The 24,581-nt window shown below is 51.1% G+C and overlaps 2 protein-coding genes across 2 annotated transcripts; both read left to right on the top strand.

The window, feature by feature from the left end:
• Nucleotides 1–821: 821 nt before the first annotated feature.
• On the top strand, nucleotides 822–15,625 carry LOC119566388 (dispanin subfamily A member 2b). Its single transcript, XM_037899491.2, has 3 exons — nucleotides 822–946; nucleotides 8,838–9,084; nucleotides 12,742–15,625. The coding sequence occupies exons 2-3, from the start codon at nucleotides 8,887–8,889 to the stop codon at nucleotides 12,880–12,882; spliced, it is 339 nt and encodes a 112-aa protein (XP_037755419.1). The 5' UTR covers nucleotides 822–946; nucleotides 8,838–8,886; the 3' UTR covers nucleotides 12,883–15,625.
• Nucleotides 15,626–22,094: 6,469 nt separating this feature from the next.
• On the top strand, nucleotides 22,095–24,581 carry IFITM5 (interferon induced transmembrane protein 5). Its single transcript, XM_007056726.3, has 2 exons — nucleotides 22,095–22,322; nucleotides 24,188–24,581. The coding sequence occupies exons 1-2, from the start codon at nucleotides 22,137–22,139 to the stop codon at nucleotides 24,404–24,406; spliced, it is 405 nt and encodes a 134-aa protein (XP_007056788.1). The 5' UTR covers nucleotides 22,095–22,136; the 3' UTR covers nucleotides 24,407–24,581.

Raw genomic sequence — 24,581 nt, 5'->3', positions numbered from 1 at the left:
GCACTTGTGCCCCCCCTCCCGAGCACGTTCATCTGCACTTGACTTTCTTGACAAAAATGGGCATTTGATCAGTTGGCAAGAGCAAACAGGACAAATACCCACTTTTGCTAAAAACCTCAGGATTGCTGGAATAGGGCTTAGAAAAGGGACTTGTCCTGGCCAAAATGGGACATATGGTCACCCCACTCACAACCCTGGGTATTCCTGGGGGGGCATCACAGTCCCAATCCCTCTCCTTTACCCTCTGACTTCTCTCTCCTTCCTGTAGATCCACAGGACTCAGCCCCTTCACTCTAATAATTTAGATGGAACATAGGGTCCCAAAGGTGTGAACACGGCCCCACTTGTGTCTTAACTCAACACAAGGTTTGTGGTTTGGCATATAGAGACCACAGTTGGCTTGGCACCATGGCAGCACAATTAAACATTCTTTTAACGCTTTATTGACGATGCAGCAGAAGGAGGACAAACAGTTAAAATGTAAGGCTTTCATCTTAACATCCCTTGTTCCCTTTAGCAGGAGAGAGTCTTTAGGACCCCGACCCTCTGCTCAGCCCTCGTCTGACATTTGCTTAGAACAGTGGGAATAACTGTCCTGTGTGGGGGAAAAGCGAGAGTTAGCTGAGATGGGCTGGAGTCGGATCCTGTTTGCCTCAAGACAAAACAAGAGCCACGCAAGGGGAAAGAGAAGAACAGCAGAGAGAGAAAATGCAGCTGCTGTTGTTTTTTTCACTTGCAACCTCACTGATGGAAAAACACATCACGTGGTCTCAGCAGCCACTCTGAGACTTGGCAAACTTGTACCTTATCCGGCTGTTCAGGGCACTGCATTTAGTAGCCTCTGTCTGGTCCCAGCAGTGTTGTGAACAGGCAGGCCTGGCAAACGAAGTCAGGCTTCCATTAGACAGAAGGAAAACGGAGAGGGATTGGCAAGAGAAGACATAAGGTAGAGAAGGAAAAGGACACATGGGAGGAAGGAGGAAAGACAAAGTCACACACCCAGGTGGGGGATGGGATTTAGCCAAAGCCCGTGCAGGTGATGTTGTCAGCTGGGTCCCTTCTCTGTGGCCAGCTCTGGTCAGAACATCTCAGAATGAGGATGAGAATGGAACAAGGGTGTCAGGCTGGGTCCCAGGAAATGGTGGGGGTGGCAGCCATCTGGATGAACCCTGCACCTTCCCCTTTGTTCAATCGGTGAGTGTGCTTGCTTCACCTCTACTCAATGCCCCCGTCCCTAGCCACATTGGGAGGACCCCAACGGGGTGTGATTGGTGGGATCGCCCATCCCCTCGTTATTCTGCCCACCAGTTCGGTCGGATGTCTGACCTGCCAATATTGGGGCATTGATTTCCAGTTCCACACTCCTCTTGTTTACCAGGCGTGATCTTCGCACTCTCCTTGAATTACATCCCTTTGCCTTTTCCTTTGAACTAGTTCGGTCTGGCTGTCTCCCTCTGGCACCTTTTCCCACCAACGTTTATTATTCTAGGCTTACTGTAACTTTTAATGACCTTTAACTCACTTTTCACAGTGGCGCTCACAAGTGGGGTCAGTTTGTAGGCCCAGTTATGACCCTGGTGGTGACAAAAAGGAAACTCTCTGGAGTGTGGGAGCACCGCAGGAGCAGCTGTGGCTGACGGCAGCCGGCAGAGCTGTCAGATCAGTGGGTTGGTATACTGGAGGGTGAACTTGGGATGAGTGAGTGTAGAAGCCATGAGCATGGCTCAGAACTATGGCCCTCCCTTCCTCATGGATTTCATTAGGAAATATAAGGGGGAGGGGAGGAAGAACATTTGGAGCGACAAAGCTCTGCAGAGGGCGGGAAGCAGTGACCCAGCTGTGACGACACACTTCCTGTCAGTTTATGAAAAAGTAAACAAATTCCTAGACCAAAATTTCCTTAAGATGGAGTTAAGGGTCAGAGCATGTTACACTTGGGAGCATGTCAACATCCTGGAAGAACAGTTCAGTTCTCAACGTGGAGAGCCAGGACATTCCGAGTTAAGGTTAAACTGAAAAAGATCGCCCAATGTTTGAATAGATGGTTTGTGCAGCAGCTGTTCCCAGAAAGCTAAATTGGAATTCCCACCCCCCAGCCAAAGAGTGAGGAGGGGAGCTTGCATGCTGACTGGAATTTTTTGTCTGGCCCTCCTCTATAATGGGTCAAACCAAATCCCTACATCCATCATCCTTCAGTTCTTGGGGTTCCGAAATAAGAGCTGATTCTTGTTACAAGCTCATGCCTGGCTCCAGCTAGATGAAAATTTTTATTAAAGCTAATGTTAAAAAAATTATATAATACATAGGTTGAGAAAAGAGTGTCTGTACATCTGGGTATAGTGCTTAGATTATCCACAAATACAAAGTTTGTTTTTAAAGTCATAAGATACATATAGTGCATAATCAGCAATAACCAAAATTTAGGTGAATGAATTTAAGAATACAGTTTAGATATCTAGTATCCATGCATTTGGGTACATTACTGATGAAAAAAGTTATACAGAGAGTTGGTGGCAGAAAGCAAAATATATCAATGAGTGAAGATTGTCCCTCAGTAATTGAGAATTTAGGATAGGTTGTCCATTTAGAGAAAAAAACAGTCCATCAGGAAAGTATTTGAGTTACTTTCCTGAGTGCGCTTCTCATTGGCACTCCAGTACTACCCTCCCTCGGGACCCAAGAGGGAGGGACCATTACGTAGCCACAGATTTTCTTCTAAAAGTTGTTTGTGGCTGGCCTTGTTCTCTCCAACCAGATGAACATTAACTAAACTATGACATTCAGCTGTGGAGATCTTGGCTTGGGTAGGTTTTTCCATCCCAAGCCCTGCCCACACACTATTGTAATGGTCAGAGGTGCGTTCCATTTCCACTTCACAGCCATGCCTTATCTGGGGGCTCAATGCACTGGCCTAACAGTTCTGGATTCCTCCCGCCCCCATGTAATTTCATCCAGTTGCTCAGGGAGAATTTCGGGGTTTGTTTTCCGCAGAACTGGTAGCACATGTTCGAGGCACATTCTGATAACTTTTTTAAAGGTATCTGCTTTCTCTATATTTTCCATTGATCTGGAAATGTTTTTGCTGCACACCGTTAACCTGTGGAACATGCGGCCACAAGAGCCCTGGGGCTCACTTCTGATTTACGTCCTATGTTCCTATAGGTCATACTTCAGGGTTTCAGCTGGCCACTGGCAGTGATGAGGAAGGGATCCCCCACAGTGTATTCTGAGAGAGTTTTGTTTTGTTTTGTTTTGTATCTTCTTCCTCTGAAGGGATGACCACAGCTGGAGATGGGAAACTGAGCCGGTGGGCCAGGGCTTTCAGGTGGCAACGAGCATGCTCTCTCTCAGGTGTTTGGCTGGGTGGGTCTTGCTCACCTGCTCAGGGTCAAAATGATTGCCATATGTAGGGTTGGGAAGGAATCTTCCCCCAGGTCAGATTGGCAGAGACCTTGGGGTTTTTTGAGCTTCCTCTACAGTGGGTGGGTGCAGGTCATACGCCAGATTATCTGGGTGTATCTCACTTAATTCCATACCACTGCAGGTGCCTCAGCCATTGGTGCACCTCGGGCCTCCGGTTCTCTGCTTTTGGCACACAATAGTCTAGTCTCCTGTGGGCTATAATTCTCTGATCTAATTGCAGTTGCTGGGTTTAGTGTGCGGGTGCTGGGTGGACTTGGCCTGTGATAGGGGAGGTCAGACTAGATGGTCCGGTCGTCTCTTCTGGCCTTAAACTCTCTGATGCTAAAATGTTATTGAGGTAAAGAGATTAGCAGGATCAGAAGAGGGATTCCACATTAGAACACTCCTACTTTCATATTAAATGAGACAAGTGAGAAATGCAACAATACTTCAGGGCATATCCCTACTTGCCTGTGGCTAGGAAGACATTTTACCTAGGGGTGGGTAGCTTATTACATACAACGGCTCAGTACAAGCCTCCTTGTAACTTCCTCTAGTGCAGCTGCCAATGTCAGAAATGGGACACTGAACGAGATGGACAATTAGCCAAATTCAATATGGCAATTCTTCATAGAATAGAATATCAGGGTTGGAAGGGACCTCAGGAGGTCTTCTAGTCCAACCCCCTGCTCACAGCAGGACCAATCCCCAATTTTTGCCCCAGATCCCAATATGGCCCCCTTAAGGATTGAACTCACAACCCTGGGTTTAACAGGCTAATGCTCAAACCACTGAGCTAGCTCTCCCCCATGAAAAATTAAAAAGACCGGGAAGTGCCCACGGGTTTCGAAACCCCGGAGGGGCTGGGTTTTCAATAAACTGAAGACTGGAAGTAACTGCTGCATTAGAGCCAGCCTTATGTTCCTAAATGTTATTTCAGCAGGCTAGGAGGTGGGGCCAATCAAATAGCAATGGGAAGTGATTTTCTCAGTGTGGGAGTTGCTTTCCAGACCTTTATCCAGTGGCTATTTGTGATCTCTCTCCCTAACCCAGAGGCTGATATTTTCCCCATACATGAATGTGGAAACATCCTACAGGCTTATTGTGATGAAATCTCACTGTGTTCTAGCCGTCGACCTCTTCCTGTTTCTCTGCTAGTTGTCAGTGACTTGGTGGTTGTGCTGACATATTAACCCCTGCGCTTTGTTCCACTTTACACAGCACTCGCGCAGTTAGGCCCCTAGACTGTAGACCCCTTAAACTGTGAGTCTCTTGGGGCAGGGACCTTCTTGTAGTTCTGTGCAAGGTCTAGGACTGGTCTAGGACTAGGGCCCCATGGCGCTACAGTAATGCAGCTAATCCGCTCAGCATTTTCAAGGCTAGCTCCTTAGCCAGCGTTGTCTCTTCTGTGTATCCTCTCCATAGGGCTGACATTCCTAGGGGTGGGGGAGGCTGATAGAGGAGGGAGTAGAGCAGAAGGGATGCATGGAGGGGAGAGGCTGGGAAGAAAGGAGAGACAGGGAGTGTGGGGTCTCTAAAGGAGGTTGGGGTGGCAAGTGGTGGTGAGGATGGGTTGCCAAAGAGCTGCCCCCTCCTACCAGCCTATCTGGTGGGGGGAGCAGGGGCAGATCTAGATGGTGAAGTAAAGAGGAAGATCCCTCCTGGGGGCAGAAGGGGTGTATAGGGCCTGGCTCTGTCCTGGGGGTGGCTCCCTGAATTTAGTTTCCTGACTCCGCCACTTGGGCTCCCCCAGCCCCTCCCTCCAGAACCTCCCAAGTCCCGCCACACTCAGGCCCCGCACCACCCAGCAATGGATTCTAAGCTGCAGGCCGTGAGCAGGCGTGGCTGCCCCCTACCCTGGCCCCAGGTGGGGCTTCCAGCCCCCGGACTTTGTGCTTTGGTCCATTTCTGCAACATCCTGCTGTGCCAGGAGATCACTCTCCTGGGCTGTGTGAGCTGCCCTGCACTGATCTTCTCCAGCATGATGAGACACCCCCCCACCCACAGGGGGGGCAGGGATAGGAAGGGGTGCAGGGGGATCCTGGGGGACAGGGTGGTGGCTTTGTGCGGGGGAGGTGTTGGGGGGTAGGGTGGTCGGCCTGGGAGGCAGGGGAGTGGCTCTGTGTGTGGGTATTCTGGAGGGCAGGAGGGGGTGCTCTGTGCGGGTGGGGGGGCTGGGAAGCAGGGGGTGGCTCTGTGTTTGGGGGTTCTGGGGAGCGGCTCTGTGTGGGGAGGTTCTGAGGGGCAGGGTGGTGGCTCTGTTCAGGGGGGCTGGGAGGCAGGGGGGTGGCTCTGTGTGTAGGTGTTGCCGGCACAGCGTGCCTGAGGCAAGCAACAGCAGGGGTTCATTGCCTGGTGTGCGTTACCCAATAATTACAATGGGGTGGAGAAGTAGTAAAGTTTATTTGGAATTTTAAAGAAAGGTACAGGGAGAGAAATCTTAAATCCTGCACATCAGACTTTCCCTTCCGGGGAATGAAGCCATCCCTCCTTTTCCTGGAGACCAAGTTTGTCAGCTAGCTGTTTCTTCTCCCCAGAATACTGAGGGGTCAGGAGCTCCCCCACTGATGGGATAAGGGCATGCATATAGGTGTTCTCAGACTGAGGGGACATCAGGGTGGCAGCATGCTTCGCCTCTCTATCTGCCCTGGCATTACCCCTGGTTACATTTTGATTCTTTTTTTGATGGGCCTTACAGTGTACCACTGCCACTTTTAAGGGGAGTTGCACTGCCTCTAGAGGCCGGTGAATTTGGGGCCCATGTTTTACTGGGGAGCCTTGGCCTGTCAGCATTCCCCTTTGTTTCTATAGACCGGCATGGGCATGCAGCACACCAAAAGCATATTTGGAATCAGTGAAAATATTGACCCGTTTTTTTTTGGACAGTTCGAGTGCACGGGTCGGGGCCACTAGCTTAGCCAGCTGGGCAGAGGTCCCAGCGGGAAAACTTTTAGCTTTTACGGTGTTATTGAGGGTTACAATAGCATAACCCGCCCTTTTTTGCCCATTTATTTACCATGCTGCTACCATTAGTGTACCACTTATAATTTGAATTTGGGAGGGGCACATTCTTTAAGTCCGGGCGGCTAGAATATTGGGCATTTATGATTTTTAAACAGTCATATTTCTGTTTTTTAGTTTCTGGTAAGAGGGTGGCAGGGTTAAGGGATGGACAAGGCTGCAGCGTGACCCCGGGGTTCTCTAAGAGATTTGCTTGGTATCTTTGCCTGTGGCTCCTGTCACAGTGAGGGAGTCTGCTACTGGCAACCGAAGGGGTTGATTTACAGCAGTTCGTGCCGCTCCAGAGTCCACTAAAAAATCTATTTCTTCATTTCCCACCCGCATTTTTACTCAAAATCTCAAATCCTGCACATCAGAGCAGGTCATTAGACACACTTTTATATTCCTTAATGCTACTGCACTACACATCAGCCAATCAAAGCTTTGCACAAATGCTCTGCCTTCCTTATATGGGTTACAACAATGTTTATTTCCTGCAACCTTTAATAAGCATTTCTAGCAACTTAAACAACCAGCACATTCTGTCTGGCCTTGTAACAATCTCCTCCTGTTATCTTTAACTTGGCGTCAGCAAACCTTACACTATAAGGCGTTTATCTGCGACTGCAACATTGTTTTAAGAGCAAAAGAGCTTACTCAAACCAGCCAGGCCTGAGCTCCGTTAAGGGGGGTTGACAAGAAGCCCTCAGGCCTAGAGCAGGGAGACTTCCTCAACCCTTATGGCCTTCCATCCCCTCGACTTCACTAATGGCCATGCCCTGGGGTCCTCAACATAGGGGTTCCGGGGGCAGGGTGGTGGCTCTGTTAGGGTGGGGGGGCTGGGAGGCGTGGGGGGCTCTGTGTTTGGGGGTTCTGGGGGGCAGCTCTGTGCAGGGGGGCTGGGAGGCAGGGGGTTGGCTCTGTGTGTAGGGGTTCTGGGGGCAGGGGGGTGGCTCTGTTAGGGTGGGGGGGCTGGGAGGGGGGGTGGCTCTTGTCTGGGGGTTCTGGGGGTGTCTCTGTTCGGGGGGGCTGGGAGGCAGGGGGGGTGGCTCTGTGTTTGGGGGATCTGGGGGGTGGCTCTGTGCGGGGGGGCTGGGAGGCAGGGGGTGGCTCTGTGTGTAGGGGTTCTGGGGGCAGGGGGGTGGCTCTGTTAGGGTGGGGGGGCTGGGGGGGGTGGCTCTTGTCTGGGAGTTCTGGGGGTGTCTCTGTTCGGGGGGGCTGGGAGGCAGGGGGGTGGCTCTGTGTTTGGGGGTTCTGGGGGGCGGCTCTGTGCGGGGAGGTTCTGAGGGGCAGGGGGGCGGCTCTGTTCGGGGGGGCTGGGAGGCAGGGGGTGGCTCTGTGTGTAGGGGTTCTGGGGGCAGGGGGGTGGCTCTCTTAGGGTGGGGGGCTGGGAGGGGGGGTGGCTCTTGTCTGGGGGTTCTGGGGGTGTCTCTGTTCGGGGGGGCTGGGAGGCGGGGGGGTGGCTCTGTGTTTCGGGGTTCTAGGGGGCGGCTCTGTGCGGGGAGGTTCTGAGGGGCAGGGGGGTGGCTCTGTTCGGGGGGGCTGGGAGGCAGGGGGTGGCTCTGTGTGTAGGGGTTCTGGGGGCAGGGGGGTGGCTCTGTTAGGGTGGGGGGGCTGGGAGGGGGGTGGCTCTTGTTTGGGGGTTCTGGGGGTGTCTCTGTTCGGGGGGGCTGGGAGGCGGGGGGGGGTGACTCTGTGTTTGGGGGTTCTGGGGGCCGGCTCTGTGCGGGGAGGTTCTGAGGGGCAGGGGGGCGGCTCTGTTTGGGGGGGCTGGGAGGCAGGGGGTGGCTCTGTGTGTAGGGGTTCTGGGGGCAGGGGGGTGGCTCTGTTAGGGTGGGGGGGGCTGGGAGGCGGGGGGGGTGGCTCTGTCTTTGGGGGTTCTGGGGGCCGGCTCTGTGCGGGGAGGTTCTGAGGGGCAGGGGGGCGGCTCTGTGCGGGGGGGCTGGGAGGCAGGGGGTGGCTCTGTGTGTAGGGGTTCTGGGGGCAGGGGGGTGGCTCTGTTAGGGTGGGGGGGCTGGGAGGCGGGGGGGGTGGCTCTGTCTTTGGGGGTTCTGGGGGCCGGCTCTGTGCGGGGAGGTTCTGAGGGGCAGGGGGGCGGCTCTGTGCGGGGGGGCTGGGAGGCAGGGGGTGGCTCTGTGTGTAGGGGTTCTGGGGGCAGGGGGGTGGCTCTGTTAGGGGGGGGGGGGCTGGGAGGCGGGGGGGGGTGGCTCTGTCTTTGGGGGTTCTGGGGGCCGGCTCTGTGCGGGGAGGTTCTGAGGGGCAGGGGGGCGGCTCTGTTCGGGGGGGCTGGGAGTGGCTCTGTGCGGGGGGAGGTGTTGGGGGGCAGGAGCGGGTGGCTCTGTGCGGGGCGGGGGGTGTTCAGGGAGTTTGTGCTGGGGCGGGGGGCGGTTTCATTTTCGGAGTCACGTTTCCTGTCTCCGCCCGCCCCGCTCCAGAGTCGCCCGGTTCCAGCCGCGCTCAGAGCCGCACTCGCAGCGCCCGGCCATGGCGTGCAAGGAGCAGACCCTGAGCATCGACCTGCAGCCCCGGGGCCTGCCTCCCCCCTACCCCGGCGCCCCGCAGGGCTTCCCCGCCGAGCAGCCCCGCGACTTCGTGCTCTGGTCCCTCTTCAACGTCCTGCTGTGCCAGAAGCTGGCCTGCCTGGGCTGCCTGGGCTTCCCCGCGCTCGTCTTCTCCATCAAGGTGAGAGCCGGGCCGGACCCTCGGCGCCCGGATCCGCCCCGCCCCGTGCCCCCAGCGCCCGGATCCCCCCCCCAGGACCCCCAGTGCTCCCAGCGCCCGGATCCCCCCCCCTAGGACCCCCAGTGCCCACAGCGCCCGGATCCCCCCACCCCGGTCCCCCAGGTCCCCCAGCGCCCGGACCCCCATCCCAGGTCCCCCAGTGTCCGGATCCCCCCTCCCAGGTCCCTCAGCGCCCGGATCCCCCCCCCAGGTCCCCCAGTGCCCCCAGCGCCCGGATCCGCCCCCAGTTCCCCCAGCGCCCGGATCCCCCCCTCCCAGGTCCCTCAGTACCCGGATCCCCCCTCCCAGGTCCCCCAGCGCCCGGATCCCCCGTCCCAGGTCCCCCAGTGCCCGGATCCCCCCTCCCAGGTCCCTCAGCGCCCGGATCCCCCCTCCCAGGTCCCCCAGTGCCCGGATCCCCCCTCCCAGGTCCCTCAGCGCCCGGATCCCCCCCCCCCCAGGTCCCCCAGTGCCCCCAGCGCCCGGATCCGCCCCCAGTTCCCCCAGCGCCCGGATCCCCCCCCCCAGGTCCCTCAGTACCCGGATCCCCCGTCCCAGGTCCCCCAGCGCCCGGATCCCCCGTCCCAGGTTCCCCAGTGCCCCCAGCGCTCGGATCCCCCGTCCCAGTGCCCCCAGTGCCCGGATCCCCCGTCCCAGGTCCCTCAGCGCCCAGATCCCCCCTCCCAGGTCCCCCAGTGCCCCCAGCGCCCGGATCCCCCGTCCCAGGTCCCTCAGCGCCCGGATCCCCCCTCCCAGGTCCCCCAGTGCCCCCAGCGCCCAGATCTCCCCCCCCCCAGATCCCTCAGCGCCCGGATCCCCCGTCCCAGGTTCCCCAGTGCCCCCAGCGCCCGGATCCCCCCTCCCAGGTCCCTCAGCGCCCGGATCCCCCCAGCCCAGGTCCCCCCGTGCCCCCAGCGCCCAGATCCCCCTTCCCAGATCCCTCAGCGCCCGGATCCCCCCTCCCAGGTCCCCCAGTGCCCTCAGCGCCCGGATCTCCCCCCCCCAGGTCCCCCAGTGCCCGGATCCCCCCCCCCAGGTCCCCCAGTGCCCCCAGCGCCCGGATCCCCCCTCCCAGGTCCCTCAGTGCCCAGATCCCCCCCCCAGGTCCCCCAGCGCCCGGATCGCTCCCAGTGCCCCCATCTCTCCAGCCCGCCCGGACCCCTCGGTGCCCCCAGATCCCCTCAGGTCCCCCCGATGTCCCCAGCGCCCGGATCCCCCCCAGATCCCCCCGGTGCCCCCAGTCCCCCGATCTCTCCAGCCCGCCCAGATCCCCCGGTGCCCCCAGCACCCGGATCCCCCTCGGATCACCTGGTGCCCCCAGCAGCCCGATCCCTGGGGGCACCTGGCATGTCTGGGGCACTTGCTCAGTGCTCCCTGCATTGCCTCTGGTGTGGGGGGTAGCAGGGGGAATGGTGCCCCACATTAGTGCTCCAAAGAGATGTGCTATTCTAGTGTTCAGACTGAGACCTGGATGGGAATGATCCGTGGGACAGGGCAATAGGAACACCAAACCACTGTGCAAGAGACGCACTTCAGCTTCTCTGCAGGCTGGTTTGGATGCTCAACACTCTAGTAAGTGAGGGCTCAGCTTGGGATGTAGACAGTCTGCCCTAGGAATTAACTGGCTCCATTTTCCACAATAAGAGACTCAACCCCCGCTCGAGTGGGGAGTAAAGGGCTCCTTGCAGCTGGAGTATAGAATGACCCACAGAGGAACACATGGGTGTGCTGTGCCAGGGAGAGCGCATGCAAACCAAGCATGCCGTAGAATGTGGACTGCTGTGTGTACAGCTGGGCCAGCTTTAGGAAATTGCAAACTACATACTCCCAAAGTTTTAGAAACTGTGCACTTGTTTTTCCTTAGTAGTGTCTGGTCAGGCTCTCTGAGGTCTGGTCCTCTGCAAGAACAACGAACACCTGAGGTGCACCAAGGAAAAAAAGAAATTCAATATTTATCATTGAGGAAACAGCATTATCATGCTCCCCTGTCTGTCTCTCCAGTTTTCTTTCTATACTGTCGTGACTTACACACAATATAACATTTACACTGTGTTTAGGGCATCCAGCGTATTTGTACAGGGCCTAGCACAATTGGTCCATGGCGCTGGCTCTAGAGGCTAGTTTATAATGACAATTAGTAACAGGATTTCCTGTCACAAGTGGGACTTTTTAGCAGGCTTAAGGATTCCCCATGCTAGGTCTTCAGTCAGCCTTTGTCAGGATAGCAAACCATTCACAGACATCAGAGGTGGGAAAACACCCCTTTTAGGTCATTTTGTCCCTCTCCTCTGACAATGCCATGTTTTCCACCTCATACATATCTCACAGGGTAGTTTTACATATTCCAGGTGATACGGGCACACCTCCCATTAGGGAGTCATTTTTCTGATCTACTGCATCTTCCTTTGCTCAGTGGCACCCTGTTATTTCTAGTTGTACCCCACCTAGGGTGACCAGACAGCAAGTGTGAAAAATCGGGACAGGGGGTGGGAGGTAATAGGAGCCTATATAAGTAAAAGACCCCAAAATCGGGACTGTCCCTATAAAATCAGGACATCTGCTTACCCTAACCCCACCGCACCGTGGGCACAGAGTGGTTGCTCTCACTGCTGGGGCTTCACGTCTTTGCAGGGGGTTATATATTTATATCAGTGGAAATGGGGGTCAATTTTATGCATTTGCCCAAGTGCCAGTTAGATTTTAACGCTGAAATCCAACAAACCAGATTTGCCTATTTGATGTGTTATAGTGAATGTGGGAATGCAATTCAGTTAGGATAACCCCTTTTTATTGAGTCCAGGAAGCATTAGCTTACTAATTTTAGGACTAAAGAGACAAGGTGGGTGAGATAATATCTTTTATTGGACCAACTTCTGTTGGTGAAAGAGACAAGCTTTCTAGTTACACAGAACTCAATTTTAGGAGCAGGTACTTTTGAGGGCAGCTTTTACCTTGGACATCCTCTCTCAAATCAGGGCACCTGGGGCTTTTAACTAATCAACAGTTTATTAATCCCCCCATGACTGCATAAGTATATAGTCAACAGATGTGGTTGCTCAAATGAAAATTGCCTGTTTCATATTAACCATTCATGCTGTTAGGCTATAGCACCATCTTGTGGTCATGCTTTTGTTGCTTATTTAAACTTCCACCCCTCCCTTTGTTTCCTTATTAGATAAAGATGGCACTGTAAAACAGAACCATAGTGAATCGAGGCTCTAGCGCAGATGGGTGGGACCAGCATGCAAACAAGCACCATTATACTAATGATCATTATGCAGAGGAGCTGCATATTTACAAAAGGCCATGAACTGCGTGATATGGAATGCTCTGCACAAGCCGTGCTCTCTGAAATCCTGGCTCTTTCGCAAAGCTGCCTCTTGTATTTTCTACATTCCTAGTGAAACCTCAATGAATAAACACCTGAACTAGCTCCCTTTGAACTCTGGCTTCTTCTCTTTCTGCTGCAGAAGTCAGGGAGTTCCCTATAGCTCAATAAGATGGTGCATGGGCTGTGGGTGCTTTAGCTTGGTACAGAAGGGGTTAAGCAGTTAATAAAAATTCTCCCACCCTCTTGACTCGCTCTCATTTTTCCCATGCTCCTGTTTTCTTTTCCAGGCCCGAGATCGGAAAGTACTGGGGGACCTGGAAGGTGCTCGGAGCTATGGCACCACCGCCAAGGTGTTAAACATCATCGGGTCACTGCTGGTGGTAGTTGCTATTGCTGTGGTTCTTTTATTTTTCTTTTTGAGACCTTAGCAGCATCTGTTTAATGAAGTTCCTGGGACTGACGCCAGCCAGGCATTCAGAGAAGGGATTGGAAGATAACCCAAATGGCGAGGAAACGACACGCTGCTGGCTATTCATGCTGTGATGGAAATTCACAACTGGTCATGAGTTCAAAAATTGACTCATTAATAGCACCATTGTAGCTTTGATGCTAGTTATGTGATCACCCTCATTTCAAATCTGCGCGGGCCCCCGCTCCTCTGCTCCATGCACTGTGGCCATGGAATTGGCCACTACCTACTTGTTCCTCTTCCAGCCTGATCCAGCTGTTCACCTTTTTTGGATTTCTTGCACTGAAAATCATCCACATTCACTGCTGCTGTGACCCTCCCTCTCTGCAGCACCCGACACGGAGAGTATTAGATGATGAGGTCAGAGGAGGTTCCAATCTACCTCACTTTGTTCCTAGAGATGGACCAGAACCACCCACTCTTTGGGGTAGTTTGGATCCAGGCTTTGCCATTGGCCCCCATTCTACAATGGGCCAAATCAAAACATGGGTTCCAAATTCCCCTCCCATCCCCCCACTCCCCATGCATTTAGATCTGGATTCAAACTTTGTGCCTTGGCCCAGTTTTATCTGTCTATATCAACTCAGCAATAATGTTTGCCCGGGGCAGTATTTACAGCAGTAAAGCCATCTGCAGAGACTCTGACCTGCTCTTTTCACTGCAGCGACCTGTGCTGTGGGGAAGAGAGAAGTGTAAAGGGGACAAAATGTTTAACTTGATCTGTGTGATGGGGTAATGCACTGGGCAACACAGAGCTAACGAGCACATGTGGGACCAGTTGGTCCCACCCCACCTCTGAGAGATGTTGGAATTGGGGGGGGTGCTTAAATGGGAGAACCCAGCTGAGTTGGTTGCAGAGTGGGGAGGGGAGCAGTCCGCAGCTCCTGCAGGGAGGACTGGCTGAAGGCAGGAGCTCTTTGTGCTCCTGGAAGGAAGGAAGGGTGGGCTGGCCCTGCTCGATGTGGTTCACCTATTCCGCTCTACTTGTGAACTCATCAGTTTAGGGCCCCAGCCCGGTGAGCGCCTGCTGAAGAGCAAGAGCCTTAACCCAGCTTGGGGATGCTTCATTTGTGTTAATTCCCCTTTTGTTCTGGTCACTGACACCCACAGCCAGGTGTTCTAGCCAGGGCCCAGCTGGACGGCTGAGCCTTTTAGGACTGGAACTAGAGTGGGAAAACTACCTGGGCATCGCAGAGCAGGGGCCTGCGTGAGTGGAGGGGCCTGCCTAGAGCCTAGGGGGTGCCTGGGAAAGGCACTCGGGTGTTAATCTGATTAAAAATAAAAGGTCTTATAGTGGTTGGCAGCAGCACATTCTGTCCCCACACACCTAGTTCCCTGCACACCCAGGCCCCATGCGACCAGTTCCAGGGCTCCAAAACAGAAGCAGCAGTTGTGTTGAAAGTGTGGGGAGTTTCCCTTCTCCCTCTCCCCTTGGGTCAGGGCTGGGAAGAATTGGGCTGAGTCCTAAATAACTGAATACATCAGATTCTGACACACCCCTTCCAAGCAGAAGCATTGGGCACTCGGGTGCCTTTATTCAGTATCCCATAGCTAGGTATGTGCTTCCATCACCCCCTGGCTCCATTCCTGCTCTTCACCCCTGGGCCCATTCCTACAATCAGTGCATCTCTAGGGCTGAATTGTGCTTCCAACAAAAGAATTTGGGGGAAAAAATTCTCAAGTGGACTTTGAGTTTGCTCCCTGACCTGCCCCTTCTCTTAGGAGTACAGGATCTGGGCCGGAGGTACGAGCCAGTGCTCCAATGGAGCGGAGGGGCAGGAGGAATGTGAGCGTGAGGTCCTGCCCACCAATCTACAAAACTCAGGAGACCATCAATTTGGTGTCCACCACCTGTGTGCCTGACAGGGAACTGGGGAGGTCTCTCTGGGGAGAAAGTGACCCACAAGAAATGGCAGAAGAGCCACAGATGAGAAAGGATATTGTAATCTCATCTAGCCTGGGGTCTCAATGCCAGAGACTTCAGAGTGAAGCATGTTAATAGATTCTAAAACTGCTACAATTCTTTTATATATTTTTATACATATTCTTTTATATATGTTAACCAAAATCCTTTTTGGGGTATAAACCAAAGTGTTTTGTATCTACAAATCTAGTGCTCTGTACTTATCAAACTGAAAAGTTCTTTGTACTTAGGTTGAACCTTAGTGGGGGACCAAAGGAATGAATGTATGTAATCAATAATTGAATGTGTATAATCCTTTACTCTGACCCTGTTGACCTGTAAAGAATTGCATTCCCATGTCCAGAGAGGGACCACTGGTGATTGACAAGGGATGTCTGTTATCACACATGTGTTCTCTAATTGATAAAATAATGAACCACTGGTTGATGTTTAGGTCAATAAGAACCACTTATTGTCACAAGTGGTTTTGGTAATAATGGATGGGTCACAGATGTCTTTAGCTTATTAATGAGGTAAATTGAGGCATCTAAGATAGAACTCGCAGTTAAATCAGTCATGGGAATGGAATTTCTTTGTCCCAAGCTATGTATAAGGAAAGAGTTTTGGGGAGTTAAGTCAGAAGTGGATTGGTAACATATGTATTCCTTTCTGTATTCTGTATCAGGCTGTATTAATCTTTGACTAATGATCTTTGATGGAATTGCAAATGAACCAGCTATCTGGCATCTTGTGTTATTAATATGATCATAATTAAATTTGAACACGCAAGAAGCATAAACTCTCCAGATTGTGCCTGACACTGCAAGATTATGTCATGGGTGAAATTATTATTTGACCCCAACTGGTGTTCTGAAGCATGTGGGTCAAGACGAGAGCTGGATGGAAAATGGATTTTCTGTCCCCCCCAAAATTAAAGATTTTGATTTTTTTTCTTTGTCCCAAAAAGGAACGAAATTCCAAAATTTCTTGCAAAACAAAATTAAAAAAAAAAAAGTTTTGGGTCAATCGATACATTTTGTTTCAATTTCAGCCCTTTTAAAAATGTATTCTTATTTTTTAAAATAAAGTAAACTTCAAAACAAAGTCATTTCAAAATGAAAAAATCAAAACTTTTTGTTCCAAAAATGTCAAATTGCAGATTTTTTCCCCATTTTTTCCCCAAAATGGAATTTATTGAAAATTGATATTAAATTGAGAGACAAAGTAATGTAGGCTTTGTCAAAACATCTATTTGTCCTCTTTAATGTCCCACAATAGTCCGTGTGGTGTTGATGGACCTTTGCCGTTGGGCAGGACGTAACATCTTCTGTTGCAGATTACTTTACACTAGTTAACGTTTCTCTCCTGTCGGGTGATTTACATTGTCACAGAGACTTACAATACAACTGCTCAAATACTACCTTACAATATGGCATACAGAGATTAGTGCATGCAGCAGCTCACAAGCATTTAATAAAGTCTGACCATGAAACACATCCTTTTAGGTCTAATACCTACTTGAACAATAGTATCACACGGCACTGCCACCAGCAGCAGCAGAGAAGTAAGGGTGCCATGGTACCCGCGTCCCTCCAGCTCCCCCTCCCCCTGGCAGTGTCCTCCATTTGGGAACTTGAAATATGGTAACCCTAGCTGCAGTGATTACATCGCTTGTGTGTGCCTACACTTAGCCCCTGGTGTCAGCGCTGCGCAGCATCACCAGGAGCACTTGTATCGATTATACTGTCCGTCTGGGGCACTGTGGGAAGGCTCCTGAAAGCCAGTAACAGGCGCCATAAGCAACACGGTGTCTACGCTGACACTGCGTCCATCTAACTACATCGACCTTGACTCTATGCCGCTTGTGGAGGTGGAGTTAAGTCAGCGTAGCTGGCCAGTTACGTCGGTGGGAGTGAAAGTTAAGTGTAGACGCTTCCATAGTTAGATCGATGCAAGGTGGTTTAGGTTGGCCTAACTCTGTAGTGTAGACCAGGCCTCACGCTGGGGCAACAAGCTTAGCTATAAGCTTTCTGCTTTTCCTCCTGGCTTAAGTAACTGTAAGCGAGGCAGCTGAACTGTCTGTCAGGCAGTCGCTGCCTTTGCAGCGGTGTGGTAGGCCCACTGGGGACCCAACTCAGCGGAGTTTCCCAACTGAGGAGTGGGAAACTTCTCAAACCAGTCACTCAGTGAAGGGAGCTATATGCTCCCTGCTTCTCTTCCCTTTCAGCTGACACCCCAGAAGGAGTGACTGCCTCCTCTCGCTCTGGCACCTGGGATCAAAAACCAACCAGAGCTCCCCTTCTTTGGGTCATCTGGGCAGCCGCTTTAGTTCCATCTCTCCGGCCTCCTTTCTGCTTAAGGAAGGGTTGCCTGGCAACCGGGCAGCAACGGCTGGTGGGACTCCAGGCCCAGGTAAGTTTCATCACAGCCTCACTTATGGTAAGGAGGATGTGGGGGAGGGGGGGGGGAGGGGGAGGAGGGAGTTTACATTTAGTATTTTTCTTAAAGCCCACATGACTGCACGGAAATCTCAACTTTCATTTAAAAAAAAGGTGAGTGTCTAACCGTCTCAATTGCAGAGTAGATCACAAAACTAGGACTTGAGAACATCCTAAAGGCTCAAAAACAAAAACAAAGAACCCCCAATGTATTATTTTTTTTAAAAACCCATGATTTTTAAGCCAATATTATGGCTTTTTGGAACCTGAGTCCCGATGTTTGAACCACACCAGGGGCTGCAGGAACAGAGTTAGAGCTACACGTCGATCGTCCTCCATTCTGAGTCACAACAGCAGGTCGGAGAATGGTGGTGGGCTCACTTGCTTCCGTTTGCGTTGGAGGATAAGAGTCAGAGCCCGGTGCAGAGTTGTTCGGCAGCTGTTTGTTAGACTCTGTGGTGAGAACACCTCTGCCTGCAGTAACTTTGCTAAGTAAAACCTGCAGGCTCTGTATGTAGCTCGTTGGCTTTTCACCTACATCCTGTTTGGTACCACGAAGCCTTACAAATGATTCATCCCATCTTCAGCCTTTCCAAGAGCAGATCCCACTGCCCCAAGTATACCTGGGGATGGGCGTCTTTCCCTAAAGACCTGGCAATGTCAGAGGGGAAATTCTCTTCTCTTCTCATCATTGGCAATAGAGACGGTGCCCCCCTCCAGCAAGTCCACTTCAAAACCAAAATCTTCCTGTTATCTGTAGGAAGGGAATTGCCCTAAATGAGGAATGGATCTTTCTGTAGGGTTAAATGGCCAAATGGGGGAGACATGACCTAAGGAAAGGAAATAGGCTACTTTGAGAAACCTGGCCTTTGCATTGTGCATCTCTCATCCAATCTTTCCCTGTGTCCCATTTTCCCGGGACAGTCTCTGGTTTATGGTACAGTGTGTTGCCGGCCTGGCTAGCTGCAACTTGTTCCCATTGTTTGGCTTATGAGATAGAAATGTAGGACTGGAAGGGAGCTCAAGGGATCATCAAGTCCAGTCCCCTGCATAGAGGCAGGACCAATTAAACCTAGACCATCCCTGACAAGTGTTTGTCCAGCCTGTTCTTAAAAACCTCCAACGATGGGGATTCTGTAACCTCCTCTGGAAGCCTATTGCAGAGCCTAACTACCCTGATAGTTAGAAAGCTTTTCCTAATATCTAATCTAAATCTCCTTTGCTGCAGATTGAGCCCATTACTTCTTCTCCTACCTTCAGTGGACATCGAGAACAATTGATCCCCACCCTCTTTATAACAGCCCTTAACATATTTTAAGACTTTTCAGGTCCCCCCCTCAGTCTTCTTTTCACAACATTAAACAGACGCAGGTTTTTTTTATTCCCTTTCCTCATAGGCCAGGACCAGGTTTTCTAAACCTTTCATCATTTTTGTTGCTCTCCTGGCCTGTCTCCAATTAGTCCACATCTTTCTTAGAGTGTAGCATCCAGAACGAGACACAGTACTCCAGCAGAGGCGCACCAGTGCTGAGCAGAGCAGGAAATTGCCTCCCATGTCTTACATATGACAGTCCAGTTAATACACCCCAGTTAATATTAGCCTTTTTCACAACTGCATCACTTTGTTGGCTCATATTCAATTTGTGATCCACTAAAACCTCCAGATTCTCTTCTGCAGTACTACTGCCTAGCTAGTTATTCCCCACTTTGTATTTGTGCATTTCATTTTTCCTACCTAGGTACAGTACTTTGCACTTGTCTTTATTGAATTTCATCATAGTGATTTCAATCCAATTCTCCAATTTGCCAAGGTCCTTTTGAATTCTAATCCTGTCCTCCAAAGTGCTTGCAACCCTTCCCAGCTTGGTGTCATCCACAAATTTTATAAGCACGCTCTTCACTCCATGAGTCAAGTCATTAATTCAAGAACTGAATAGCACCAAATCCAGGACAGTCCCCTGTGGGACCCCACTTGATAGCTCCCCCAAGTTTGACAGCAAACCATTGATAGCTCCTCTTTGAGTATATTCTTTCAACCAGTATTGCACCAACCTTATAGTAATTTAATCTAGACCACATTTCCCTAGTTCACTTATGAGAATGTCATGTGAAACTGTGTAAAAAACCCTTACTAAAATCAAGATAGATTGTGTGTACTGCTTCCCCCTATTCACTAGGCCAGTAACCCTATCAAAGAAGGAAATTAGGTTGGTTTGGCATTATTTGTTTTTGACAAATACATGTTGCCTATTCCTTATACCCTATTATCCCCTAGGTGCTTACAAAGCGGTTTTTAATAATTTGTTTCAGTATCTGGTCTATAATTCCCCAGGTCCTGTTTGTTCCCATTTTTAAAGAGTGATACTATGTTTGTCCTTCTCCAATCATCTGGTACCTCACCCATTCTCCATGATTTCTCATCAAAGATCATTAGTAATGGTTCTGAGATTGCTTCTGCTAGTTCCTTAAGTACCCAGTGATGAATTTCATCAGGCCCTGCCGACTTTAATACGTCTAACTTGTCTAAATATTCTTTAATTGTTCTTTCCTATTTTGGCTTGTGTTCCTTTCTCCTTGTTGTTAACATGAATTGTGTTAAGTATCAGGTCACAATTAATCTTTTCAGTGCAGACTGAAGCAAAATAATTATTAAACTCTTCAGACTCCTTGATGTCATCTTTTATTAGTTCTCCTTCCCGGCTAAGTAGAGGACCTACACTTTCCTTCATCTTTCCCTTGCTCCTAACGTATTTATAGAAACTTTTCATATTGCCTTTTGTGTCTCTTGCATGGTGCAACTCATTGTAGGAGTTAAGAGGTTGATTTTCTGTGTGTGTGTGTATATATAGGGAGTGGAGGAAAGGAAGTAATCTGAAGCTGGTGTGGGAATAAAACAATGCTCAGACCTGCATATGAGCTTTCTTAGGACTGTTTGGATTCTGAAAGGCCATAGTCAATTCACTTTACACAGGAGGGGAAGCTCGGCCATTATAGCCATTACAATTATTATTATTTATTTTACTGCACCCCAATGTGTGCTAGGCACCTCCTGGACCCTATGAACTGCTACCCTCTGAACTGCAGTGGTTACTGTTACAGATCTTGAGGGGCACTATAGCCAGGACCCTGGTAGAAAGCTATCAGAAGTATCCTGCAATATTACCAGCATGGCTGGATTTAACGTGAACTGCTCTGTCCTTTTCCAGGTGTGTGACTGTAGGAGCCTTGGTCATATGGATGGTGCCCTCTAACCCTACAAGCTCTCCCTATTGTGCTGTGTCAGGGCTGGTACTAGAATCACTGCCATCCATCTAATCTGTAGAATTGCTACGGTGCTTGTCTCGGGTATCTACGCTCCAACGTCCTGTCTCTCACCTGCATTCACTCTTCCACTGATATGTGGAGTGCATCTGAGTCCTAAGCAACCCATCTACTGAACTGCAATATCCAGTTAGTCTTTATTCTGGGCAAACGACTTTGAAAGGCAGCAATCTCTCGGCTGTGAGAGTTGTAGGTACCTGTAGCCAACCTGGTTTGGTAATGACCAGAATCCCTTGTGACAGCTGTCTGATGGCCTGTGTCAAATCTGAAAAGACAACACCAACATATTCCTGTGACTTGCTGGGAGGTCACACTGAAATAGCCAGAACTTCTGAGCGCAGAGATGTTAGACATATTAGACTTGCTGCTGGTTTGTCTTTACTCTTCCTGAAGTCTGGTTGGTCTTATGATCAGAGCTGCTCTATCCACCGCTTGGGTTGAGCCCTGGGGTTTCAGGAGGGGGAAAAAAACCTGCCCTGGACTCTGGAAGAAGAAAAGTTGACCTGGATAGCTGCCAGCCTGGAATGGACCCTGTGGGGCAGATTTTACTCTTTTACATCAATGTAACTGAGGGAAGATGCTGGCTTCACATCGCCTCCTTGAATATAAGTACTTCAGTCCCATGCCATGAACAATAGCCCCTTGCTCAAACAGTCCTTGGAGCTGTCTTGGAGAACACTTCTACAGGGCATTCATTCCAGGGTAGGCACAGGGCCCAAATCCTCAAAGGTATTTAGGCACTTAACTCCCATTGACTTTGGTGCCTAAATACTTTTGAGGATCTAGGACACGGTTTTCAAAGCTAGCTCCATTAGGGCCCTGTTTCAGCCCCTCCCTAGCCTTGGCAGCAGCTCTCCATTTCAAAGTGCTTTACCTTTTGTGGATGATTCATTTGTGAAGTTCCTGGTGTGGAGGCATCACCTTGGTTCTCAGAGCTGTAGATGGGTGTGAATCATACATTTTAGAATATTTAGCAAAGGGTATTGCAAAGCCCAGAAAAACATACAGAGGCGGCAGGGAAATGCAATCCCCTCTGGGAAGTTATTGATCTTTTAGTGCTTGAGAAGAAAGAGCTCTTTCAATGCACTTGTATTGCCCTGTACACGTACATCGCGGTGCATTCAGCTTCCTTCTCTGTCCCTGATGGGTTATAGCACAGAACTGCCATGCATAGTCCTGTATGGTCCATGGCCCTTTGCAGTGTTCGTGATCTGCAGCACGTCCTTTCAAAGCCGGGTTCCTGACTCGGTGCCTCGAGCTGCCCAGTTCTCTGGAAAAGGCTGACAGGGAGGCCTCAGCCCATGAGGCTATAAAAAGCGCTCCATAGACAATCAGGGGAGGGCAGGCTTACAAACCCAAGTATGTTGCTCTCAGCTTTGGCCAAACATTTCTGATAACCACAGCCAGGCGAGGGTTATAATTTCCCTGTTTTATATATAGAGGGAGATGGAGCTGTGCCTGAGGCAGAGACTATAAAAAGGACCTGCCCTGCACCAGCTCCCCTTACAGGCTGCTACCACAGGAGAGCTGAGGAGTTCACCTTCCAGGACCATGGACACGTCTTACCCTCGTGAGGACTACCTGCCCATGACGTCCCGCAAGCAGGATCCTTCTCCCACTGTCATCACCATTGGACCCTCCGTAGTGCCCCGGGACCACCTGATCTGGTCCATCTTCAACACCATCTACATGAACCTCTGTTGCTGTGGCTTAGTGGCTCTTGCCTACTCCGTCAAGGTAAGACAGCCAGGCCCTACTCTGCCTCTTCTACACAAGCCCATAGAGGCTGGCTCCTTAGTGCAGAAATGGACCCTTTCGTGTCCATGTCTCCCAGTCACTTGGCGATTCCAGGATTTCCTAGGGGACTTGGCTAGGAAGTTACATCTCAGTGCATCTAGTTTTACATGGAGCCTCCTTCCCAGGCGTCTCTAGTAAGAATGATTCACTCCAGTTCTCTTGGGTTGACCTAGAGATGCTGGGATTTCCCAGGGACTCTGGTAGGAATTATAGACTTCACCCAGGTTACCTAGAGATTCTGGGATCTCTCTCTGTGCTCTGAGTTGTAATACACCCTAAAATCAGGAAGTGATGTGAAAAATCTAGGAGATGCTGGAAGAATGTTATGACCACCCTCCCTGTGGAAGGGGAGGGGTTGGCCCCAAGTCTTTCTGGTACCCAGTACCTGCTAAAAATCTCTTGCCGGTACTGTGTACTGGAGGGTACCGCCCTACTGGCACTACTGTGACCCAGTAGAAAGTTGAAGCAGCTGGCTTCAGTTTGCGTCCGCCCTAAATCTCACCTTGTTAGCACTGTCCTAGCAGAGGACATTAGCCCAGTGCTGCCCACTAGCTGGAATTCTACTTTTAAAAAGGAAAGATACTGTGAAAAATACAACTTTCCATGACAGCTGCTCTGGCATTTCCAAGACAGACTGCCTGAGCCTCCTGATTCAGTGGCTGGGTCTGAAAGGGCAGTGATGGGGCAGGATAGCTGACTGCAGTGTCTGTGTAAAGAGCATCAGGAATGATGTGAGCACACTGAGCTGGTGCAGCATCCTTAAGCACCACGTCTTCATGCTGTCTGAGGCTGATGTGTATCATCTAAGCTACTATCCCCAGCTAGATTCCTACACATCAATGAGGCTGCGAGCTGTGCTGGCAATCACACTTTCCTGTTATCCCATAATTAGTGCCACCAGTATTGGATGAGGTTCTGGGGACTGACTTCTCTACTCCAGAGGCTGCCCGGGGACCATGATCCATGTGGAGGGACTCCTCCATATCCCACACCTTGCCGCTGGGAATCTGCTCTGTTCAGGAATGGGGGAGGGGTATATCCTAAACTGCTGGGAATGGATTTAATGAAGTTCAGCAAGAGGCACTTCCGAGAGACCTGGGGGAAAGAGAGGTTTAGAGTAACCGTTCTGTTCCCAGATCTCTCTGCTGAGGATCATTGACAGAGAGTCAGAGCCACTGCTCCTCCTTGGAGTTGATTTGCTAACAGATGCCAATAGCAAAGGAAAGCGTGAGTGAGTGTGTGATGGAGATAAAGCTGAGACACAAAGAGGCAGACAGTGGGCTAAGGTCAGAGGTGCTGTAAATCGCTTACTGATGCATAAGGGAGCTGAAAGTAGTAAGGAGCTGGAGGATGGTATAAATTAAAGTGGGATGGGAATGACTTTAATTCACACATTCTTGCAGTCCCCTGTGATGTTTCTAGCTACAGACCTCTCTCCTGGCCCCTCGCCATGTTGAGTTACACCAGCTGAGACTCAGTGGGCCAAATTCAGAGGTGCCGTGTATGGTAACGGAGGGGTAAGCTACCAGTTGGTAAGTGGGTGTCAGTTATTTGCTTAGACTCACTGGATGAGGCTGACAGAGCAGTTGAGAGAGAATGGAGCAGGGAGAGAACACTCAGCTCCAGAGCAAGGGGCAGATGGAAGTAAGGTGAGTGACAGACAGCCACTGAGAGCTGCAGTGGGTGGTTGCAGCCTGTTCTCATGCCTGTAGTTCGATTGTGTTGCTCTGAGGGCATCGCCTCGTCCTTTGCCTCCTCTGCCATGTCACTAACTCACTGTACCCTTCCTGGCTTGGCTGTTGCAGGCGCGGGATCAGAAGGTGGCTGGTGACATCGAGGCCGCTCGCCACTTCAGCTCCAAAGCCAGATGCTACAACATCCTGGCGATGGTGTGGAGCCTGCTGCTGCCGCTGCTGCTCATCGCCCTGGCGATCACAGGCGTGATCCACCTCTCCAAGCTTGCTCAGGAGTCCATGGACTTCTTCAACTACAAGTTCTTCGCTAATGAAGATGATGGAAAGTGACCCAGGGGCCTCGCGGGCTCCTGGAAACACACGTGGGCCACTCCAGCAGCCTCCTAAAGACACTGCTAATCCAGTATAATCCAGCCAACCAAACCACTGCACATTGCAACCTCTGTTGTTGTCAACCAGAGCAACCAATGCCTCCCACCAACCAGAGCACCACTGAGGTAGTCAT

This window comes from Chelonia mydas, chromosome 6 (assembly GCF_015237465.2).
Source record: "Chelonia mydas isolate rCheMyd1 chromosome 6, rCheMyd1.pri.v2, whole genome shotgun sequence".
In the NCBI taxonomy this organism is placed as follows: Eukaryota; Metazoa; Chordata; order Testudines; family Cheloniidae; genus Chelonia; species Chelonia mydas.
This window is presented reverse-complemented; position numbering and strand designations above follow the sequence as displayed.

Excerpts from the sequence above, each read along its gene's own strand:
- LOC119566388 (XM_037899491.2), top strand. The coding sequence starts at position 8,887 with ATGGCGTGCAAGGAGCAGACCCTGAGCATCGACCTGCAGCCCCGGGGC. Across the intron at positions 9,085-12,741 it reads CGCTCGTCTTCTCCATCAAG|GCCCGAGATCGGAAAGTACT; the intron begins GTGAGAGCCGGG and ends TTTCTTTTCCAG.
- IFITM5 (XM_007056726.3), top strand. The coding sequence starts at position 22,137 with ATGGACACGTCTTACCCTCGTGAGGACTACCTGCCCATGACGTCCCGC. Across the intron at positions 22,323-24,187 it reads CTCTTGCCTACTCCGTCAAG|GCGCGGGATCAGAAGGTGGC; the intron begins GTAAGACAGCCA and ends TGGCTGTTGCAG.